The sequence below is a fragment of the Mastigoproctus giganteus genome, chromosome 11 (genome assembly GCF_048544385.1).
Source record: "Mastigoproctus giganteus isolate SK-2022 chromosome 11, ASM4854438v1, whole genome shotgun sequence".
Taxonomy (NCBI): domain Eukaryota; kingdom Metazoa; phylum Arthropoda; class Arachnida; order Uropygi; family Thelyphonidae; genus Mastigoproctus; species Mastigoproctus giganteus.
Window position 1 is genome coordinate 53,804,433 of NC_143585.1, and position 20,462 is coordinate 53,824,894.

General features: G+C 38.3%; 1 protein-coding gene across 1 annotated transcript in view; it reads right to left on the reverse strand.

The window, feature by feature from the left end:
• Window positions 1–20,462, reverse strand: part of rg (A kinase anchor protein rugose) — a 1,582,765-nt gene that overhangs the window by 259,110 nt on the left and 1,303,193 nt on the right. The window contains exons 43-44 of the mRNA XM_090384432.1: window positions 14,460–14,572; window positions 2,086–2,226 (exon numbers count right to left, since the gene is read on the reverse strand). Coding sequence (XP_090240558.1) covers window positions 2,086–2,226; window positions 14,460–14,572 — 254 coding nt within the window. The remainder of the gene's footprint in view (window positions 1–2,085; window positions 2,227–14,459; window positions 14,573–20,462) is intronic.

The following is a 20,462-nucleotide window of genomic DNA, read 5'->3' on the forward strand; positions in this document are numbered from 1 at the left end:
TTGGGGCCCCTGAAGAAGTAAGTTTATCAGGATTCATGAAGTTTTTTAAATTGTTCAGTGCCCGGGCTCCCCACCCACCACGGAGCCCAAAGGGACGCCCACTACCCGGCATGCAATAAATGCGCTCGGGAGTGGAACGCCAGGGCTACCCAGACACTATACCCGCACCGCCGCCAGCCTGAATCCTGTCCCTCGGACCATGAGGGTAGGGGCGTGGCATTGACACGGTTGACCCTCGCAGGCAAGCCTACTAGCCGATTGATCCTAGCCGGGCCTTCCAGGACCACCCGTCTTGTTGAAGCAGGGGCCAAAGTGGTGTATTGAAGCTGGGCCCCTCAACCACCAGGATCACCCTTTCCGAATTTCCACGGGTCGCAGCGCACGGCAAACACGCCGGATTCCATTGATGTAAGCCTGGAACCTGGGCTGTAGGCGTTGGATCCCAGTGATGCTAGTCTGGAAGTCCAGCAGCATCACTGGGAGGTCCCCTCACCACGTACAGGTGCCCACGTCGAGGGGCTTGGTAGCAGTACCCGGCATGGAGTGGAACATCCCAATCAGGGAGAAATAATATAAGAGCAACAAAAACAATAAGTGAATGTTAAACTTTTCTTTAACTGCCATTTCTCAACCCATCTTTCCTAATTTCTTTTAGATCTTGTTGCAGTAGCTTACCCTGATTACTGTCACTGACCACCCTGCCAACCTTTGTATCATATCCAAACTTAGACATTAAGCGTGTATAAATTAATCAATATCATTAACAAATATAAAAAATAAGAATGGGCCCAGTACCGAACCCTTGGGAACTCCACTAAACACATAAGTCCATGAAGAGCAGTGTCCATTAATAACCACACTGTTTTCTCCCACCTAACCATCCCTTTATTCAAAGCAGTACTTTGCCCTTAACGCCTCACTGTGTCAATTTTTATAATAGTCTTCCACGTGCAACAGTATCAAAAGCTTTCCTAAAGTCCAAGTATATGATATCATATTTATTTTTTTGCATCCAATTCCTTTGTTATTGCAGCATTGCATCAAATGAGATTGGTCAGACAAGATCGTCCCTTAACAAATGAATATTAACTAGAGTGATGATTTGTTAAGTTGCTGTCTAGATGGACCTGCATTACTTTTTAAACATAGTCTTCATTATTTTCTCTGGAAAACAGGTTAAGCTAACAGGTCTGTAAATACTCATGTCACCTTTTGATCTTCCTTTGTGAAGTGGACCAATTGCACATCTCCAGTCCATGGTGACCTCTCCTGAATTCGAAAATCCTCTGATAGTTATGGCTAAGGCTTTGCTTACCTCCTTTGCTGCCTCCCTTATAATTAGATAGTCCCATCTACTCCAGATGGTGTCTTTTTTATGTTAAGCTTCAAAAATTTCTCTTCCAAATTCCTCTCAATTATCAAAGAATTATTTAGCTCCCTATTAGATTTTGAGGAACTTCTGGCATTCCCCTTCCTAAAGAACTGCTCATGCATGAATGTAGATGGAAAATACCTATTCAGTTTGCCAGCAACAGGAGCAGGATCATCAACTTCTTGGCATTCTTTGCCAGTGATTTCATGTAATCTGCCTTAGCTTGACTAACCTTCTTTTCGACTTGATTACAGTCTAGTTTATATCTACTATACATTCTGTGTCACCTGATAATTTATATGTATCCCATGCATCAGTCTTCTCTGTCACTTGTCTTATCAGTTCATCTGAAATCCCTAAATGCTCCCCATTTAGAATTTGCTGTTGGTAATATCATCATATGGTTTTACTGCAGTCACCCCTAGGAAAACAAATGTCCTTCCCGTTACCATCAAAAGTTTTTGAAAATTTTCAAAAGCTTCTGAAATTTTTCAGTTTTTACCTTTGCATATGGTTTCAATAATGTATGCCTATGCTAAAACCCTTAAAATTATTTTTGAAAAGCTTGTATAATTTGCAGGTTCTATATATTTAATGGAAACTATACTTACTGATGTACAACTCAATGTACAGATTTATTTGGCAATGAATTAAGATTAAACAAGCTGAAGCGGTTGAATTCAGTACAGATTTTATGTATACGTAATGCTTACCACTCGAACCAGCCAATTGAGGGCGAATGCAGCTGTAGAATAATGGGTACCATAATGAAAAGGAGGAATAGTATCGTGCTCCCATGTTTCATAGCGATCCTCAAAAAAGGCTCGTCGACTGGGATTTAATGCACCCACAGGCTAAAATGAAAATGAAATTAGAATCTAAAATTAATAAATAAATGAAACTGGTTATTTTTGGTATAAGAAAGTGAAGGATGAAAATTGTTTTCATTGTTGAACCTTTCTAGTTTCAAAAACTATCTTGCATACTGAGTAATTAAAATAAAAATAAAAGAATAAATTGAAATGAATTAAATATATAACTAAAAGGGTAAACTCTCAACTTTATGGATCTTTATTTAACATTACCAGAGGCATATGATGCAAAAAAGCAAGTTATTTAGCATCAGCCAAGTCAAGGATCTGAGATGTCCCAGCATGTCCCATCCCCCCCCACCAACCACTTTTTCTTACTATTGAATAACACCATGAATTGTCAAACTAATACAGCAACAATATCTGCGAAAAGATCTAAATCTCTCAAACACTTCCAAGTTCCTTTCACTAATATACGTGGTCTCAGTTCTGATTTCAATGATGCCCATTTAAATGTTTTTTTTTTTCTAATATCCCAACAATATCTGCCATTGATGTCTTGATCAGCACTTGAAATTCATCAAATTTATTTATTATACTTCTAGCACTGTTGTATGTGCAAGTATACATGTACATGTTGTTACTCTTAGTTACCCTTACACAGCCCATGTATTTACTTGTTCCATGATGATTCCTCGAAATCAGCTCTCGAAATCCCCAGAAACTTGCTCTCTAGGCTGCTGCTCATTACCACAGAAGCAGTGCAAGAATCACTTTCGCCTCTGCTTGTGGCTACTGTTAATCTTTTAGTCTGTGAACCCCCCCGCTGAAGCTAGCAGTTTTTCTATCCACATAACACTGCCTCAATAGCATTGGCAAATATTATTACACCCTTTCTATTTAAGTGTATCTCATCCCTGTAGAAGCAGTCTCTCCTGTTAAATATGCAGAAGTTTGCCTTTAGCCAGCAGATAGTTGATTGATGGAATACACTTCATTGTGGTGTTTGGCAGCATGAATAAATTTAAGGAAGAATTAGACAAGCTATTAAATGGAACAGATTGATGTAATGGGATTTTTTTTTTTTTTTTTTTTTTTGGCTAATGCTGCATAAGCTGTCTTTTTTCATCATTTGCCACTACTAATACTAATTTAACCTTGGATTTGAATTTAAAAAAACTGATGTCTACATGTGGCTATTCAGCAGGAATTTCAATTTAAAAGCATACTGCAAAAATCTGCTTAAGCTGGGTGGGTGGGGGGGAGAGAGAGAGAGAAAGATTTGCTTTATTAATTGGTTTATTTATTTCATTTAATGGTTTATTTGCTTCAATGTACAGGCTTTGGACAGGAGATATGCAAAATGCTCCAGTAGCAGTCAAGATGGCCTGGATTTGACCACCAAAGTAGACTATCTCTAGCAGAAGCATAAATCTGAGAACTATAATTGAATTTATAATGAGTAAAAGCTCGGTAGAGGCAAAGAAGAGTACCGAGATTTACACTGCATGAAGTTGATAAAAGAGCATAAAGCATGAAGAATATTACTCCCCTTGGCATGTTAACTGATTAAATGTTTTTTTTTTTGATTTGGTAGTTGTTGGCGCATCGGCTTCTGTGGCCATATTGCACCTCCCAAGGTTTTTGCAGTACTTTGATCCAAGCCCGAGGCGGGAATCGAACCCGCGACCTTTGGGTTGCCGGGCAGGTATTTTACCCACTCGGCTAGCCCGGTCGGCATTAAATGTTATAGGTATGGACACAATGTTATTGGATCAGCAGCAATAGCTATTATGCTCCAAGAAACATTTATAGCAATTAAAAATAGGTTTTGGTCCTTTTAAAGAGATTAACTGGTCAAAATGTTATGCAAATATATATCTAAAAATATATACTGTACTTTATTTTATATATGTGTATAAATAATAATAACTTGAAAAAATGTAAAAACAGCTAACATGTTGGCATTGTTAGATAAAATCTGACTGAGTATATATGGCTGAGAGATAAAAGTGTGTCACTAGACTCACATAGAGGGTCATCAGCCCTCAGCAAATATGAATGTGTCAAATGACTGTGTCCGGAGCAAGAACAACTTCCTGTTTACAATTCCTGTGCAGATCAGACTGCCATGGTCCAACTACAGGAAGTTGATAGATCTTTACTTGATAATCTGAACCAGAGCTATAATGCTCAATACGTTCTACATTGATATCAATATTTGTAAAAGAATAAGAGAAGTTTACCTCAATATGATAAGTAGAACACTTCCGTACTCCGGAGAGTATCATACGGAAGTGTTCTACATATCATATTGAGGTAACCTTCTCTTATTCTTTTTACAAATATTAATCTTTACTGAACGTAAAGAACATGATACAATGCAGACACCACAACTTACTGCCAGGGGGTTTCACATGGATTTCACTAGGATTGTATCTTTTTGTGTATTATTTGCTTATATAGGGGGGGCTAACAGGCAGAAATTATTAGTTGGAATTGCTGATTTGGCAGTATCAGCCAAATCATTTCCACTAATCTCAATGTGGCTGGGAAGCTAGCAGATATCATATTCACATTCATGTAGAGAGTGGAACTTCTGTTGAGCACAAGACAGAACTGAATGAGGATTACCTCACCAATAATAAAACCTGTAAGAAACTCAAAGGATCTGTTGGTACTGGCAAGTAATAATGTATTCCAAGTATAACTCCATACAGTGCAGCTCCACAGTAAATATGCTGCATTCAAGGAGAATCTGTTTGGATATAGTGGTGCCTAGAAAAATGGTAGCAAATCCTATATATATCATTCCGACTTCGAGCCATCTGTGTAAACTGGCATGAAATCAGCTGAATAGAGCTGCAGGTAGACAGACAATAGAGTATCAGACTTTACCCAATTTTTAAGGGAAAGTTGCATACTAGAACATGAGCATGCAGGGTGGAAGGGACTGCTTTGTTGATTGGGCAACCTTTAGCATTATTAGACGAACACGATGCAAGAAAGCAAGCTCATGCAGCATAAGTCAAAAAAAAAAAAAAAAAAAAAGCTCAGATTATGTCCCTACATTCGTTCCAAATACCTGTCCAGCTCAGCCTAAAATTTATTTAGGCTATCAACTTCCACAACAAAAGATGGAAGTCTATTCCACCAATCAATTACCCATTGGCTAAAAGCAAATTTCCACACATCTAATCCTACAACTGTCTTTCCTCAATTTGAATTTATGCCCTCTCAGGTGATTATTCTGAGCAAGAGGAAGAATCCCATCAGCATTGAGCATGCTCAAACCATTCAAGGCTTTATACACCTCAATCAGATCACCTCACAGGTGCCTAGTCTCCAAACACTGTAATCTGCAAAACTTAAGCCTTTCTTCGTAAAAGCAACACCCTTTGTTCCATTCACTAATGTTGTTGCCTTTCTCTATACTCGTTCCAACAGTTCTACATTCTTCTTAAAATAAGGCCTCCATACCTGTATACAGTACTCAAGGTATGGCCTGACCATCGTCTTATACAAGGGGATAATCACCTCCTTATCCCTGCTAGAAAAATTCCTGTATATCATTGACAAGACACCATGAGCTACTCTTGCAGACCATCTGCACTGATCAGAAAACTTCATATCTGCCTGCACAATTACCACCAGGTCCTTTTCATTCTCTACAACTGTCAGTGTAGTACCACAGAGTTGATACGTTACTCTGGGGTAACTGCTTCCCATATGTAGTACTTTACTTTTGTCAATGTTAAACATCATTTGCCACCTCTCAGCTCATCTGCTCAACTTTTCCAGATCTTGTTGCAACAGCATACTGTCATTAGTCATTAACAACTCTGCCAACCTTCGTATCATCTGCAAATTTGGGCATTAAGCCTGATACACCATCATCAATATCATTTATAAATACAGAAAACAACAATGGACCCAACACTGAACCCTGAGGGACTTCACTAATAATATTAGTCCACGAAGAGCAGTGTCCATTGATTACCACTCTGTCTTTTCCCACTTAACCATCCCTTCATCCATAGCAGCAATTTGCCTCCAATGCCGCCCGTGCTGCTCCAATTTGTGCAGCAGTTTTCCATGTGAACAGTATCAAACGCCTTTCTAAGTTCCAAATATATGATATCAAAGTTATTCCCTCAGAGGCGGATTTAACGGCGGGCGCACCAGGTGGCCAATTCGTGCTCTGGTTAAGATCACTTCCTCCCTTCTGTTTACATGGAAGCTGGAGGACTATAATTTCGGTTCAGGTTTTATTTGGAGGAGTTTATTATGCATTTTGGGCTTGCCATTGAATTGTCCACTGTTCCCTACATATTCTTCTTATGTTACTTTTGTAGTCAAGATATGGAACTTAATATTGTGATGATTCTCTGTTGGATAGATGCTTAGCGGCATAGTCCGCACATTTATTTCCTGGTAGCCCAGCATGGCCTGGGATCCAGCAGAAAATGACCACTCGCTGGAGTTTTTGGATATGCATCAGTTTGGTTTTCATGAATTTTATTAAAGGATGTGTTTGAGAAGAATTGTTCTGTAAAGCTATAATAGCACTCTGGAAGTCCGTTATATCATGCTTTTATGGATGGACAGATGGAGGATATTTTCCATTGCAAGTTTGATGGCGTATAATTCAGCTGTATAGCTGCTGCATTCATTGGGAAGCGATACATGGAAGGTTTTATGAGGGAAGACAGCTGCAGCACCAACTCTACTCTCAGATTTTGACCCATCGGTATATATTTTTGTAAAATGCAGATGATTTTGTGTGTGGGCAATGTGGAGTTGTATGTTGACATTTGCAAGAGAGTGTTTTCCCCAGTTTAGGAAATAGCTGTCACAGGATGGTTTAATATAATACCATGGGGGATCCAGACTGTTTGGATCTTGAAGAATTTTGTCAAAATCGATATTCCAAGTTTGTAATAATGCCTGAAATCTGAGAACAGTAGACTGAACTGCTCTGGGTTTATTTCTATAGTACATTGTGAGCTGGGGATCATTAATTATTGGTCTACTGGGATGGGTAGGTAGACTTTGGACTTTAGTTGTATAGTTGAGTAGTAACATCTTTCTCCTGAGGTTTAGGGGAAGTTCATGAGCTTCAATGAAAAGACTTTGAATTGGTGAAGTTCTATAAGCGCCTATAGCTATCCTCAGGGCAGAATGTTAGATAGGGGGAAAGCTGTGCTAGCACGCTATCCCTAGCAGAATCATATACAGGTGCACCATAATCAAGGCGAGATCTGACTAGGGCTCTATACAAGTGAAGTAATGTGTATCGATCTGCACCCCACGATGTTGAAGAAATAATTCTGAGTATGTTCATTTTTTTCTGGCAAGATGCACATAGATATTTAACGTATTCCACAAAGTTCAATTTGCTATCAAAAATCAGACCAAGAAGCCGAATGCTGTTCACAACTGAGATAGGCTGATTTGTTAAGTGTAGCTCCGGATCTAGATGCATCTTTCTTTTGTTACAAAAGTGAATTACTTTAGATTTTGAGCAAGAGAGAGTCGATACCCATTCTGTGCCATCCACATCTGAATGTTATTAATTGAAATTTGGAGCTGCCGCTCAATGAAGGCCATGTTTTGCGAATTGCAAGAAATATTGAGATCATCGGCATAGAGGTATGAATTCACAGTGTTGAGAATAATTTTGGTCATGTGATTTATTCTTGTAGCGAATAAGGTGGCACTGAGCACAGAGCCTTGTGGGACCCCTTCTTCTTGTATATATGTTTGGGAGAGGACTCGTCGGTATCGAACTTGAAATGACCTGTGCTGAAGGAAGTTCTGTATGAAATATGGTAAGTGGCCTCTCAAGTCAAGGGAATGCAGATCTCTCAAGATACCAAAATGCCATGTGGTGTCAAAGGCTTTCTTTACATCAAGGCATACCATGACTAGATGCTCATTATGGATGAATTCATTCCCGATGTTTGTTTCGGCTTTGACCGTAAGATCCAGGGCTGATCTATTCTTCCTGAAACCAAATTGATTGTCAGAAATTATATTTTTAGAGTCAAGATACCATGTGAGTCAATGGTGAATTATTTTTTCCAGGGTTTTACTTAAGCAACTGGTGGGAGAAATGGGTCTATAGTTTTGAGGAATAGAGTGATCTTTCCCTGGTTTGGGAATTGCTATTATATAGGAGTGATGCCAGGAACTGGGGAACGAATGTTCAAGGAAGATGCGATTGAAAAAGGTCAGCAGTAAAGAGACAGATATTTTATCCAAGTGTTGGAGCATTAAGTAATATATTCTGTCGGGGCCTGCAGCACTGTTTTTTGAGGTAGATATGGCTTCTTGAATTTCAAGCATTATAAGCGGTTGACTATAGAGTAAAGAACATGTACTCGTAGGTCTGAAGTTCAGTTTGTACTTTTCAGCTAATACTTTGATCTTTTGGAATGATGGGTCATATGCTGTTGAGGCAGATAACTGTGAAAAAACAGTCCCTAAGGCATTCGCTATATCTATGGGAAAAGGAAGCTCCTGCCCATTCCAGTTGAGAAGTGGGGAGGATAATGGGGGAAATTTACCATTTAGCTGTTTTATTTTTCTCCATATTATTCTTGTATCAGTATTTTTATTAATCGAGCTTGCAAATCGAATCCAAGATTCTTTTTTAGCTTTTTTCCTAATGTGACGGGGCCTTGTCTCTGAGTTTCATGTAGTTTATAAGATTGGCGGTGGTGGGATATTTTCGAAACATATTCCATGCTCGGTTTTTTTCTTTTTTTTCACTCTTCGTTCCACCAATAATTTATGGTTCTATGGGTGGTTGATTGTGATTGTGGAATCGCAATACATGCAGCAGCCAGTATTTGTCTCGTATTGTGATCAGTAACTGTGTCAATAGGACAGGTTTCAATGATCTGTTTATCAAAGAACACTTGGGAGGTGAATTTTGCCCAATCTGCTTTTGAAAATTTTCATTTTACGTAGTTTTCTGAAATTATGGAATGTGCTGTTTGAATCTTACATATTAACGGGAAGTGATCACTGTTGAGCGGGTTGTTGAGGGCCGTCCACTCAATGCTAGGAGAGCAGATGGAGAGATCTATTGCAGAGGTTGTACCGTTAGAGAGATGGATGTAAGTTGGCGAGCCAGTATTTAGTATAGTTAGGTTTTGTCTGTCAGTTAGTTGTTCGATGAGTTGTCCTCGTCTATCTGCATCGGGAGAACCCCAAAATGGATGGTGTCCGTTGAATTCCCCCAATAAACAGATACGGGTTGGTAACTGCAGAATAAGATCTTCGAGTTAATGAATAGTATAGGGGTGATTTGGTGACAGATAAATAGATACAAGTGTCAAATTAATACCGATCACTTTACGTGTTGCAAAAGCTTCTATGGAAGTTTGTAACAGAATGTGTCTGTAAGGTACTCTTGAATCTAGGAGTATGGCTACCCCTCCATGAGAATTATTTGTACCAGCTCTGTCTTTCCTAAAAATATTATAATTTCTAACTGAGAGAGACACTTGTGATGTTAAATTTGTCTCTTGTAAGCAGATGCCTACAGGATGATAACGATCTATTAGCTCATGGATATCATCAATGTTACTGCGAAGTCCTCTACAGTTCCATTGTATGATATGATGCATTATTTGGTTTTGTTACATGAAGATGGTTCTGATTCTTTTTTATTCCCAATCTGTTTGATAGCTTCACTTTCTCTCTTCTTGGAAAGGTTGGGTGTCCAGTGTCAATGTCATCCTCTGCGTGAAGATCTAGGATAGGTTCTTCTGGGTCGCCATTATTATTATCGGTATCCATATTTACTGCTATGGGATTATTTGTCTTCTTAGTGGGAGCTGAATCAGTTTTCAGTTTTTTAGTATCTAATGATCTGTGTGGTGCAGTTGGTGGAACAGTGACTGGAGTGTTGTTGGCTCTGTCTGCTACCTTTTGCTCCTTAGGAGACTGTTTCATTGACGATGACAGCATAGATCAGGCCCGATCTGCAATGGATATGGTTGGGGGAACGGAAACTTCAGTTTGTGTTGCCAAAGATTGATATTTTTTCACTGCTGTTGCATATGTGTTCTTAGGTACATTGAGCATAATTTGTTTCTTTGCCTTCTGATATGTAACTTTTCGTTCTACCCTATACTTTTGGATTTGTTTCCCTGTTTTCCAGAGATCACATTATTTTGAATAGGCTGGATGTGCACCTTTGCAATTAGGACAGTGTGAGGTCTTAGCATCACAGTCTGTTTGTGAGTGTTCTTTGGAACCACAGTTCGGACAGACTGGATCTCCTCTACAAGCCATTTGTGAATGGCCAAATTTTTGGCACTTGTAGCATCTTATAGGATTTGGAATGAAAGGCCGTGCTCAGCAATTGAGATACCTGGCTTTGACACTAGATGGTAATATTGGTGTTCTGACTGTTAGAATGATCTTGCGGGTGGGAATTAGATCTCCATCTCTCCTGATTGTGATGTGTTTGGCTTGTATAACTTTTTGATGTTTAAGTTCCTGGACCAGTTCAGCTTCTGTTACGTTCATCAGATCCCATTCTGCAATTACTCCCTTGGAGGTATTTAAGGTTGCATGTGGGGCGACTTGTACGGGTAGTCCTCCAAATGTTGTTAATTTCAGCAACGTCTCAGAATGTGTGCGACTTGCAGTTTCCACCAATAGGTCACCGAATCTGAGTCTGCCACGGGGAGGCAGGAGCAGTGCCGCAAGGAGGCCAAGCATTTAGAAGGGTTAGTGTTAGTAAAGAATGTAATATATATATATATATATATATATATATATATATATATATATAGTATAACAAAAAAAAAAAAGGTGAGTTTCCTCTCTCTGTTCTTACTTGAGACTTTCCAAGTGGAGAACTGATTTATAAATGAACTGCTGATAGAAAACGATAGAGCTTAAATATAACTTTTATCTCTGACAATCTCACTATTTAATTCGCACTAGAAACACCTGACCTCAAATTCGCTTGGCACTCAGGGTCAACAAATTGAAAGCTCTATTGCTGAGGTGTGTCCAGTTGGGAGTTGTATGTGAGTGTGTACACCAGTATTGAGTATGGTGAGGTTTTGCAATTCTAGAAAGCTTTCAATGAGTCGCCCCTGTGTGTCTAGTTTAGGATTGCCCCATAAGGGTGGTGCCTTTAAAATCCCCTAATATACAGAGAGGTGGAGGTATCTGTATGAAGAGATCTTCAAGATCTTTTAAAGAGTAAGTATGGTTTGGTGGTAGGTAAATTGAGACAATTGTCATCAAAATACAGAGAGTTATATGAACTGCAACAGCTTCTATTTCAGTTTGAAGTGGAATATGTTTAGTTGGGATATTTGAATTTATTAGGATTGCTAAATGGGCAGCATTTGTTCTATTACGATCTCTTCGATAAAGGCAATAATTCTTTATCGAAGGAGAAATTTGTGAGGTTAGGTAAGTTTCCTGAAGACAAAGAGCAACTGGAGAATACCAGTTAATTAGATCATGGATATCATGTGTGTTGCAACGAGAGCCTCTGCAGTTCCATTGTAAAATGCAGGCCATTATTTGTGTTTACTTGATGGAGCTGTATCTGACTGCTTTTTGAAGGTGACTGGATTATTATGTTCCGATTTTGATTTGTCTTTTTTGAAGACTGGTCGACCAATATCCATTTCTTCTTCAGGGTAGATTTCTAAAATTGGTTCTTCATGTATAGATGTGCCATCTGTATCCATGTTTATGTTCTGGGTATTTTTCTTTGTATTTGAGTTTGTAATATAGGATGCATTAGCACACATTTGAAGAGGAAAATGCACTGGTATTGTCAGAGGAATGTTATTTGCCTGGCCTGAGAGTTTGGGTTGTTGTTTATGCACACTTGGTTGTTGCTCAGAGAGGACAGTTCTAGTCCAATCAGAAATTGACTTGTTAATGGGAACTGTGACATCTGTTTGAGTGGAGACTGTTTGGTATTTTTTTATTGCATTAGCACAGGTAATATTTTTGTTTATAGTAGGGTTTTTTTTTTGATTTGGTAGTTGTTGGCGCATCGGCTTCTGTGGCCATATTGCACCTCCCAAGGTTTTTGCAGTACTTTGATCCAAGCCCGAGGCGAGAATCGAACCCGCGACCTTGGGGTTCCCGGGCAGGTACTTTACCCACTCGGCTAGCCCGGTCGGCTTTATAGTAGGTGAAACTCGTTTTCTTGCTTCTTGGTAGCTGACTTTATTCTCGACCTTGTATTTTACTATTTTTTTCTCAGTTTTCCATTTTTCACAAATTTTAGAATATGCCGGGTGGTCACCTTTGCAGTTCGGGAACGTCATTTTTTCAGTCGAACAGTCATTTGATTGTGATCTGAAGACCCACAAGTTTGCGGCCAGTTTGCGGCCAGTTTGCGAATGGCCAAATTTTTGGCACTTAAAGCACCGGACTGGGTTCAGAATATAAGGTTTTACCTGACACCTAAGGTAACCAGCTTTTATGGTGGTAGGTAGGTGATATGTTTTAAATGTGAGTATCACTGTCCGAGTAGGGACAGGCTCTCCATCTTTTTTGACAACAATTCTTTTTGCGTGTACCACATTTTGATCTTGTAGTTCGTGGAGAAGTTCATCCTCCAATACGTTTAACAGATCCCACTCTGATATTACCTCTTTAGAGGAGTTTAAGGTGGCATGTGGGGTAACCTTCATGGGAATTCCATACCAAAGGTAGATGCTTTTAATAGTCTCTCAGCGTGTCTACGTTCGGACATTTCAACTAATAAATCTCTGGATCTTAATAGCCTAACCATTTTTGGAGGGCCAGCCACATTTTCAAGACATTTTTGTATCAAAAATGGGGAAAGCTTACTCAATGATTAGTCTGTGGAAGAGTGTAGTATTAGAAAGAGGGGTATGGTATTATCCATTCCTTCTTTTTTTTGTCTCTTAGCATGGGATGTTGTGTCATCATAATCTAGATCATATTTATCTAGGTCTGGACAAAAAATCCATAAGTGAACTATTTAATTTTGTCCATCTTTGCTCCTTTTTAACCTGGGAGGGCAGCTTTCTTCTCCCAGGTTTCTAGCCCTGCCACATGGAGGCAGAATCAGTGCTACCAGTGACCAAGCGATAAAGGAAGGTTAGTAGTTAGTGTGTTAGTAAGTAGTCCTATGTACAAGAAGAAAGGTGTCTTTCCTTTCTGTTAGGTATGCCAAATTCTTTACTTTAGAACAGTAAAATTAAATAACTCTGAAAAATGAAGAATAATACTATAATTATCAGCCACTCTTTGAGAAAATCGCTATAGTCACCAGGGGCCACGGTTAGTTGATTGCTGGAACAGACTTCCATCTGTTTCTGTGGAAGTTGATAGCTTAAATAAATTTAAGGCTTAACTAGACAAACATTTGGAGTGATTGATGGGTGAAATGGAAAGGTTTTTTTAATTTACTTTTTATTTTTTTTTGGCTGCTGCTCTGTAAGTTTGCTTTTTTGCATCATATGTCTCAACTAATGCTAATGCTAAATTGCCATGAAAACATACACACACACACACTTATATATCTTGCGTGCATTATGTCTGTACACACTATAGATATAATACACAATAAAATATACATAAATCACAGCATGCTTGTGCACTAGGACCAAAGCAGTAAAGTTGACAAAATCCTCCAAGAACAACCACTAACTTGCATTTTTATTTATTCTGTACATGACAATTTAATTGTTGGTGTATTAAAGTCGGAGTATCAGAGTTTTAAAAAGATTAGCATGATGACTGGGGGATTGCTCTCCATTCAAATTAACATTCTGTTTTACATATTAAGGCTGCCTTTTTTTTGTAAGGGCTTAAAATGGATGATTTAATTCATAGTTAAATGTGTCAATATACAAACTGTTATAGCCAACTTTGGGTTTCTCAATATGTATAAATCTTTTTTAAACAAATATCATTAAAAACAAAATATTTAAAAAGATATAATTATAAAATTCTGGCCTGATATTCAACCCCAACCATTTTTAATGAGGAAATTATGTTTACAAACATTTTTGTATTACACAATACTTTTCTTTCAGCAGGGCATCTATTAGTTGAGAATTACTGTATCATATAAATACTTAATGTTTATTTTGATAAATGTATTAATAAGATACATTAAAACACTTTAAGAAGTTCTAAATAGTAAAAATAAACAACTTATTCTGCATCAGCAATTACAAACTAATAATGCTGATGACTGTGATGAGGACCACTACTACATTAAAATGTCAGTAAATGTCACATACCTTAGACAGATCTCGGTAATTACTTGGCAAACTCAGGTCCAATTCTGGAGCTTCATAATTTGTTAGCACCCATGGAAATACAGGATACTGATTAAGGTCATTGTAGGTTCTTCCTGAAAATAAATATTATAATAGAAAAAACTCCATGTGTGAATAACATATATTTCTTTATAATACAAAATTAACATATAAATGCATAATAAGTTATCCTAAAGCAAACAATAAAATATATAAATTGTTGTTGTGGAATTTAACAACACAGGCTGCCAGGGCCATATTGTGTCTTTCTAAAGGTTAATATATTTTAATTTGGTTGTAATAACTGTTATATTTTATTATATATTCCTACATGATTTAGGAAGGTAAACAGTTCTTTCTTATTAGGATCATCACCAAGAATCTGTAATAATGTTAAAGATGACTGTGTATTGGTAACTGATTTAAATGTGCTTGAGCGGATATTAAAAAGGTGAGGGCAGTCCACTAATAAATGATGAACAGTTGGTTGTACATGACATGATGTGCATTGTGGGGCACTGTTCCTCATTAAGAGATACAGGTGAGTAAGGTGAGTATGCCCAATCCTTAGCCTTGCTAGAATTACTTCTTCTTGCCTGCTTTTCCAGAAACTGGAGAGCAACAGCTTCGGGTCTGGTTTTATTCGGTAAAGTTTGTTTCCTGGATAACTTCTCCAGATTGTTGACCAGTTCTTATTACATGCTTTACAGATAATGTATCTTGAAACAGGCCTCTGAGGTTGGGAAAACTCATGTCACAATAATAAACTCATACACCAACCGTTTAAATTGGATTAAGAAAATTTTTAATACTGTAAAATAAAATATAGTTCTATTTACAATAAATATAAAACTTAAAATGGATTAAAATAAATATATAAAACAATTAAAATATAAGATAAAAGCACTAAAACTAGACTGTAACTTTAGGAAGCATCCGCTTCCTTTCTCAACAGTAAGTTAAAACTTACACAACACATCCTTAAATAGCAGGCTCACGGCACTTCCACACATGGTTCAACCAGCGCATGAGTGGTACTCCCTTCATGCATATTAGAACCGGAAATGGCTCATGGCTCGGGAGCGCGGAAAGCAAAACTGTTCATACGTACTGAGGACCACAGCCTCAAAGAGGGGATGCATATGCATACCCCCATCTCTGTTTTAACTTACTGTTGAGAAAGGAAGTGGATGTTTCCAAAAGCTACAGTCTAGTTTTAGCGCTTTTATCTTATATTTTAATTGTTTCATATATTTATTTTAATCCATTTTAAGGTTTATATTTATTGTAAATAGAATTATATTTTATTTTACAGTATAAAATTTTTCTTAATCCAATTTAAATGGTTGGTGTATGAGTTTATTATTGTTACAGATAATGTGTTTGTAATCGGTATATGGAACTTGAAACACCTGTGAAATAGTAATATCTGGTTGCTTGGCTGCAAGATCTGCTCTTTCATTTCCTGCTATCCCAGAATGCCCTGGGATCCAGAAGAATGTCACAGTTTGGTTCAACTTGTTGCAAATATGTAGTTTAGAATAAATTTCTTTCATTACAGGGTGAATGGAATTGGTATTACTACTTAAATTACTACTTATGATATTGATGATGGTATATGATATTGATGATGGTATATCAAGCTTAATGTCGAAGTTTGCAGACGATACAAAGGTAGGCAGGGTTGTCAAGGACACTACTGATACTATGCTGCTGCAACAGGATCTGGAAAGGTTGAGCAGATGGGCTGAGAGGTGGCAAATGAAGTTTAACATTGACAAATGTAAAGTACTACACATGGGAAACAGCAACCCCAGAGCAACGTATCAACTCTGTGGTACTACACTGACAGTGGTAGAGAATGAAAGGGACCTGGGGGTGGTTGTGCAGGCAGATATGAAGTTCTCTGAGCAGTGCAGACGGGCTGCAAGAGTAGCTCATGGTGTATTGTCAATGATATATAGGAATTTTTCTAGCAGGGATAAGGAGGTGATTATTCCCTTGTATAAGGCAATGGTCAGGCCACACCTAGAGTACTGTATACAGGTCTGGAGGCCTCATTTCAAGAAAGATGTAGAGCTGCTGGAAGGAGTACAGAGAAGGGCAACAATATTAGTGAATGGAACAAAGGGGTGCTCTTACGAAGAAAGGCTTAAGTTTTGCAAATTACAGTGTCTGAAGACTAGGCACCAGCGAGGTGATCTGATAGAGGTGTATAAAGCATTGAGTGGTTTGAGGATGCTCAATGCTGATGGGATTCTTCCTCTCGCTCAGAATAATCACCTGAGAGGGCATAAATTCAAATTGAGGAAAGACAGATGTATTATAGATGTGCGGAAATTTGCCTTTAGCCAGCGAGTGGTTGGTTGGTGGAACAGACTTCCATCCCTTGTTGTGGAAGTTGATAGCCTAAATAAGTTTAAGGCTCAGCTGGACAGGTATTTTGAACGAACAGAGGGGTGAAGTGGGAGTGGTTTTTTTTTTTTTTTTTTTGGCTGATGCTGCATAAGCTTGCTTTCTTGCATCAAATGCCTCTACTAATGCTAATGCTAAAGCAGAGACAGCACAGAGTGAGCCAGTGTATATTAATGCAGGCATAAATAAAAGTCCAATAATCTGATCCAGAGCCAAGTTTATAACATAAAACTCAGCAGTGAAGATACTGCATGTCTATGGAGACCATAGCAAGGTGTTCATTTTTAACAAAGGCATTGTGAATTGCAAAATTGATCATGAGTTCTAAGGCAGACCTGTTTTGGCGGAAGCCAAAACAGGTCTGCCTTAGATCTCATGATCAATTGACTATTACTCATTAGATTTTGGTCTTTAATGATCCAAACGAGTTGTCTATAGATCATTTTCTCAAGGACTTTACTGAGGCAAGTGGAGAGGGAAATTGGCCGGTTACTATAAGGATTGCAAGGATCTTTTCCAGGTTTCAAAAAGGCCAGAACTGTGGCATGGCGCCAAGATGTAGGATAAATGTTTTTAAGAAATATTCAACTATAAAATAAAAGCAGCAGTTGTAAATATATTCCATCGGGCACTGTTGCACACTGCTCTAATGGCTTGTAGAAGTTCCAAATACTGAAGAGGTTGATTATATGGTAAGATTAGAGAGGTGAGAAAGTTGATAGGTCGCTGTTCAGTGATGTTCTTGATTTTCTCGAATTCTGGGGAATAGCTTGATGCCGCTGAGACTTCAGCAAAGGTTTTGCTCAAGGCATTTGCTATTGCCAGAGGAGCAGAGAGTTCTTGCCCATTCCAGGAAAGGATTGTGGAAGTGATGGTCGGAAACTTTCCAGAAAGCTGTCTAATTTTCTTACATATTAATTTGGAGTCAGTGTTTCTATTTATAGTGGATGCAAAATGGGTCCAGGAATCCTTTTTGGCTTGTCTTTGAATGAGACACACTCTTGCCCTTAATTTCTTATAGTTAATGAGATTAACTATTGTTGGTGATCGTTGAGGTAAATTCCATGCTTTATTTTTTTCCTTCTTTGCTTTTGTGCATTCTTCATTCCACCAGTAGTAAAATGGTGTTGATCCGGGGTGATAGCTGATTGAATTTTTTTTTTTTTGGTAGTTGTTGGCGCATCAGCTTCTGTGGCCATAATGCACCTCCCAAGGTTTTTGCAGTACTTTGATCCAAGCCCGAGGCGGGATTCGAACCCACGACCTTTGGGTTGCCAGGCAGGCACTTTACCCACCCGGCTAACCCGGTCGGCTATAGCTGATTGAAATTTGACCCAGTTGGCATGAGAGAATTTCCATTTCCTGCAGGATTCAACTAATGGTGGTTGTGCAATGAGCAAATTACAAATAATTGGGAAACAATCGCTGGCCATGGGATCATTCATAACAGACCATTCCACGACTGGAAACGGTACCGGGGAGCATACTGACAGATCTATTGCCCAAGTCTGTCCAGTTGGCAATTGTATGTGAGTAGGTTCACATGTATTAAGAATAGTAAGGTTTTGCCTATCCAGAAAGGTTTCAATCAGTCGGCCATGTGTATTTAATTTAGAAGATCCCCATAAGGGGCGGTGACCACTGAACTCCCCCAACAAACAGACAGGGGAAGGTAACTGCATTAGAAGGTTTTCCAGATCTTGGTAAGAGAAGGTGTGATTTGGTGGAAGATAGATTGAAACTAGTGTTATTGTAATCTGAGTAATGAAACGTACGGCAACAGCTTCAATTTCTGTTTGAAGAACAATTTGCTTCGCTGGGATCTGTGAGTTGATCAAGATGGCCACACCACCACAGGTAGCATTTGATGTATTGCGATCTTTTCAATATATTAGAGTAGTTCTTTATGGAGGTGGAAATTTGGGAAGTTAAATAGGTTTTTTACAAGCAGAAACCCACTGGAGAGTAGCGAAGAATTAGGTAATGAATATCGTCGATATTGCTACGAAGTCCTCTACAATTCCACTGTAAAATATAAGGCATTACAGTAAACCCCCGCTATTCGCAGTTTCGCGTATTCGCGATCGTTGATTTAATATAAAATGAAACCTAAAAAAAATGTGAATTTTAAAGCACTGTGAATATTTTCCGCCATAAAAAAACATGGGCGTGGCTAAAATTATCTTTCCCGGTCAAAACAGCGCTCAGTGGGTGGGGGGAAGAGGAGTGAAAAAATCGCGAGCGTGGATGTTTCTCGCTAATCCTTGTTCAGTATGTGTTATGCGTTTGTCATGGAAGGTTTCGTCGTTTGCTTTTAATTTATATGTTTATAAATTGAATAAATTTATTAATTTATAAATTGATATGCTTACAAAAATGATAAATCTACCGTTTTGCAGTGTAAAACAGACTTTTTCGAGGGTGTTAACAGAAGAAAGTGACTTTATTGTGGACAAGTTCTTTCTAACCCCTACAAAAATATGGCTACGAATAAAAAGAGAAATATGAAAATATCAAAGAAGGTGATGACATTAGTGAATAAAATTGAGTTATTAGACAAAATTTCTAATGGTGAAAGTGTCTCCTCAGTGGCAAAACATTATAAAATCAATGAGTCAACAGTACGATCAATCAAGAAATTGGAAGAAAAAATCTGCCATAGTGTAAGTGAAAACGCGCTAATTGTTTCAAAAATTTGCTCTGTAACTCATGATGTTAAATTAGAAAAAATGGAAAAGGTTTAAATCTGTGGATAGAAGACCGAACTCAAAATAAAATTCCATTAAGTTCACTCATCATTCGTGAAAAGGCAAAACTCCATTATCAACACTTGAGCGAAACTGGTGATAGCACTGGCGGGATGTTTTTTTTTTGCTAGCAAGCAAAGGCGCTGGTTTGAAAGATTTGTTTGAAATTTCTAATAAATATTACATTTAATATTAAATTGTTTCTTATTTTCATTTCGATGCCATATGCTTGCATTTCACTATGTACTGTCTATGTACATAGTCATATTATGAAGGTACATACAATACATACATAGAAAAAATTTTAGACTAGTTTTTCTTATATATTTCATACTTTGAAACGGAACCTCTTTATTACTATGGGAGCCATACCTCAGTATTCGCGTTTTCGGTATTCGCGACATTTCTCAGGAACGTAACCCCCACGAATAGCAGGGGTTTACTGTACTTGAGATGAGTACAAGGAGCTGTATCTGACTGACTGCTTTTTCAGTATGGCAGTTTTATGTCGGTCAGATTTCTGTTTGTCTTTTTTTGGAAATGTGGGCCGACCAGTGTCCATTTTTCCCTCCACATATATTTCTAAAATGGGGTCTTCCTGGTTGGATGAGTAATTAGTATCCAAGGAGGTGTCTTGAATATTTTTTTTTTTTTAATTGGAACTTTTACTATGTGATGCAGTAAGAATCACTGGTGGGGAAGGACATGTCACTGGTACTGTAAGAGGAGTGTTACTTGCCTGGTCTGAGTGCTTAGGGACACTGGACTGTTGCTGAGAGAGGACAGCTCAAGCCTAATCAGAGATTGATATGTTTAAGGGGAC